This window comes from Gossypium raimondii, chromosome 4, assembly GCF_025698545.1.
Source record: "Gossypium raimondii isolate GPD5lz chromosome 4, ASM2569854v1, whole genome shotgun sequence".
Lineage (NCBI taxonomy): Eukaryota > Viridiplantae > Streptophyta > Magnoliopsida > Malvales > Malvaceae > Gossypium > Gossypium raimondii.
In genome coordinates, this window is record NC_068568.1 from 5,233,934 (window position 1) to 5,237,851 (window position 3,918).

Genomic DNA, 3,918 nt, shown 5'->3' on the forward strand with positions numbered 1-3,918 from the left:
GGAAATATATATACCAGACTTGATCAAACAACCTACAAAATCTTCAATGGCTTTTGTTTATTGATTTATTAAAGAAACAATTTAAGATAAAAAAAAACGTAATGAATCTACTGTTGATCAAAATTAAACTGAGCTTCGTCGAAGTTTTGGTTCATCCGCTGCATACATCACGTTTCAGGAGTGGCAATCTTTCCTCGAAGGTGTCAGCTATATCGTTCTAGTATTTGACCATGAAAACGACATCCTGCTGAATTTTCCTGGATATAGACGAAAAGGGTTTTTTTTATTTATTAAATGAAAATGAATATTTTATAAATACCACAACTAAAACGTGTCACACGTTTTGGTCTAAACATGGGCATAGTATATAAATTGTTGCAACTTTGAAGTTTCATAGTTTGTAAATAGAGCAGTCAAACATGGTGAGAACACCTTACTGTGATAAGAGTGGACTAAGGAAAGGAACTTGGACACCTGAGGAAGATAGGAAACTGACAGCTTATGTTACTAGATATGGGTGTTGGAATTGGCGACAACTCCCCAAGTATGCAGGTAAAGACAGCATATGGTCCATATCATAGTGAGTATAGATTGGGGATTATTGTTGAAAATGGTGATATAAGGATCGATCCTTGTGTTTTCAGGACTGGCGAGGTGTGGGAAGAGTTGCAGGCTGCGATGGTTGAATTATTTAAGGCCGAATATCAAAAGAGGGAATTACAGCAAGGAAGAAGAAGAGACTATCATCAGATTACATGAGTCGCTTGGAAACAGGTACTGTTTTTTAATCCATTTGAATCTATTCAAATACTGCTTTGGTCTAATGATCTAATGCTGTATAATTCACAATATGTAGGTGGTCGGCCATTGCTGCACAGTTACCTGGACGAACAGATAATGAGATAAAGAACCATTGGCATACGCATCTCAAGAAGCGCTTTATGGATAAGCAAAATAACAGGGAAAAGGCAGTAGAGAAAAAAGAAAAGAAGCTAAACAATCATCATCATCTTGTAATTGATGTTCCCACAAGTCCTCCATTAATTCTCGAGAGCTCACTATCAGCATCCCCACAACCAACTTCGAGTGATCAATATTCCACCATTACCAAAGATAACACAGTTTTATCCAGCAAAGACTCAGTTACATATGATCATAACAACAACAACAAGGCTTCGCTTGAAGGGTACGAGGCAAATAGTGGAAATTTCTGGAATGAACCATTTTTCTGGGACAGTTGTAATATAAATACAAGTGTTACGTTGGATCCTGCTAGCTATGAATTACCCGAGTTTCCATTTCTTGATGGAGAAATCTCATGTCATTTCGATTCCTACGATCCGCTCGACGGCTTTTACTTCTAATTAAATTTAAGGAAGAGTTATCTAGAAATCTAATTAGAAACCAGCTTGAATACGAGTTTTTCTTTTTCTTCACTTCATCCATGACCCATGATTCAGTTCGAGGTGAAACCAGGAATTAGCTGAGTTAGTTTTATGTATGCTACTACTTCTTGATGTAGGTTTTTGGGGCTTAGAATCTAATCTTAGCCGTTGTTTAGTCTGCAAAAATGATGTAATATGTATGAGGTTGTATATATCTTTCAAAAAGGGATGAGAAGAAATCTATAAGATATCAAGAAAAGGGAAAAACATGGAATGATCTTTCTAGATTTGGATTGAGTAACGATTTCATCTTATTTTATTTTTGGAAATTTGGAATTATTTATTATATGTTTTTCTAATTTTTATCATGATTTTCTAATTTCATTATGTGTTTTTGGGGAACTGATCAACACAATATTAGTCTTAAGACTATAAATTGTTGGTCAGAATAAAAATTCTGAGTACACATGTAACTATAATTTTTTATTTATTAAAAATTAAACTAGCAATATATAAATAAATGAAATATGGGATTCAAATCGTTATAACATCATCTAAAGATATAAACAAAAGAAACCCAGTGATTAGGACAAGCATGATTAATCCAAGCTACGGACCTGCCTCTTGTAAATCCTTATTCTACTTATCAAAGACCCTCTTTTTCTCCTCTTAGAAGTATTAAAGCTCTTATTACTACTAGTAGGAAAAATGTTAAAGAATATGTACAGTCATCTAAATTCGATAAGCATCTTATCTATGGCGGCCAGGAAGAGCAATTTGTGACTTTGGAAATCCCCTCCAACTTTCCACAGGACTGGATTCAACATGGATATTCACACATTCACTTTGGAGCAGTCAGACTTGCGTTAAACTACCACGGAACTTCAGGGAAACCTGTAGTTTCCAGAATTGCTTTGCTAGATTCCAGGACCATGCTTTCAAATTAACAAACCAAGGATCAGAAGATTCCCTCCTTATTTCAGTGAATACAAGGGAGGAACCCTACTGTGTACATGTCCCAAAGCAAATCCCTAAACAGGAGCTTTTGAAGCTTCTACCAGAAAAGTGGGTGACAAATTATGAACAGATCCATCAACATGATCAGCCAATCAGATCTAAAAAGCAAACCGATTAAAATCCGGTTTTTCCCTACTTGTTCAATTACAACAACAGTTCTTGGGTCCAAGCTCCCAGGAAAAGATCTGATTGTTGGCTTTGATCTTTACACCAAAGCCAAACAATTAAGAATTTTACCTGATGGAATAAGGTTCAAACAGATGTTCAAGCCATATGTACCTATTCCTCGGTTATTCTTGATCTGTGCTGAAAAAATTCAAGAGATTGTTGAAGAATTAAAACAAAAGGCATGTGCAGAATCTCATTCAGAGTTTCTTCAGAAATGCAATCATCCGTTATGGCAAAACTCTGAGTTTTTTATCAAATTGCCTTTCAAGAAGAATGAAGATATCAATCCTACAAAAGCCAGTCATGTAGGGATGAATCCAGAACATCAAAAACTTGCTGAACAAGAATGTCAACAGTTGCAGCAAGAAGGCTTGATTGAAGCATCAGATTCTCAATGGGCATGTGAAGCATTTTATGTTAACAAGAGATCTGAGCAAACACGAGGGAAATTAAGATTGGTAATAAACTACCAACCTCTTAATGATTTCCTTCAGGATGACAAGTTTCCTCTAGAATAAAAACTATCATTTTCAAGTCTAGCGAAAGCCCAAATTTTCTCAAATTTGATCTAAAAGCGGAGTTTTGGCAACTTGAATAAGCCGGAAAGATGGCCCAAAACAGGTTACGTATTCCAAATAAGCATTTTCAATGGAAAGTCATGCCGTTTGGTTTGGCGCCCCATCACTATTCCAAAAGGCGATGATAAAGATTTTCCACCCATCATGGACGAATACGATTTATATCGATGATATTACGCTACGATCCGGATGAAGAAAGCCATGTAATGCTTCTTGAAAAGTTTACAAGAATCATTGAAGAAAAGGGAATTATGCTCTCTGCAAGAAAGATGCAGACAAATAGGTACCCACCATTCTGCTGGCAATACATCTGGATTCATGATCGACTCAGCAGCTCCAGTATCAATAAAAGCAATCACTGTAATGGGCTTACTGTATTTGCTCAAGTAAATGGAGACTGGAATGTGTGGGGCTATGGTTTCAGTGGTTGAAAGGATTTCTGGATTTAATGGAAAATGATTGTGATCTGGGGGTATTGATGGTAGAGGTTTAAAATTCATCTGTGGTTGAGCCATAAAGATTTCTCTGGATGAAGATTCTGAATCGCTGGATTCAATTGCCTGAATTGCACATATCGATCGTTCATTTGGCTTATCATCAATGGAGAATAGAGACTCAATGTCATCATTTTCTGCAATCTTGATTCCTGCTTGTTGCTGGATCTGCTGGATCATCTTTGCATTCTTCTTGTTGTTTGGACATGATTTTGCATAATGACCTTTTTTGTTGCAGATGTAACATCGAGTGGATTTTGTTCCTTTGGAGAATTT

General features: G+C 36.3%; 1 protein-coding gene across 1 annotated transcript; it reads left to right on the forward strand.

Moving 5' to 3' along the window:
• Positions 1-413: 413 nt before the first annotated feature.
• On the forward strand, positions 414-1,686 carry LOC105778767 (transcription factor MYB30). Its single transcript, XM_012602528.2, has 3 exons — positions 414-552; positions 645-774; positions 857-1,686. The coding sequence occupies exons 1-3, from the start codon at positions 420-422 to the stop codon at positions 1,362-1,364; spliced, it is 771 nt and encodes a 256-aa protein (XP_012457982.1). The 5' UTR covers positions 414-419; the 3' UTR covers positions 1,365-1,686.
• The last annotated feature ends 2,232 nt before the right edge of the window (positions 1,687-3,918 follow it).

What these genes read in the sequence shown, in the direction of transcription:
- LOC105778767 (XM_012602528.2), top strand. Translation starts at nt 420, where the DNA reads ATGGTGAGAACACCTTACTGTGATAAGAGTGGACTAAGGAAAGGAACT. An exon ending in ACAACTCCCCAAGTATGCAG is followed by an intron (nt 553 to 644) that starts GTAAAGACAGCA and finishes TTGTGTTTTCAG; the next exon opens with GACTGGCGAGGTGTGGGAAG. An exon ending in CATGAGTCGCTTGGAAACAG is followed by an intron (nt 775 to 856) that starts GTACTGTTTTTT and finishes CACAATATGTAG; the next exon opens with GTGGTCGGCCATTGCTGCAC.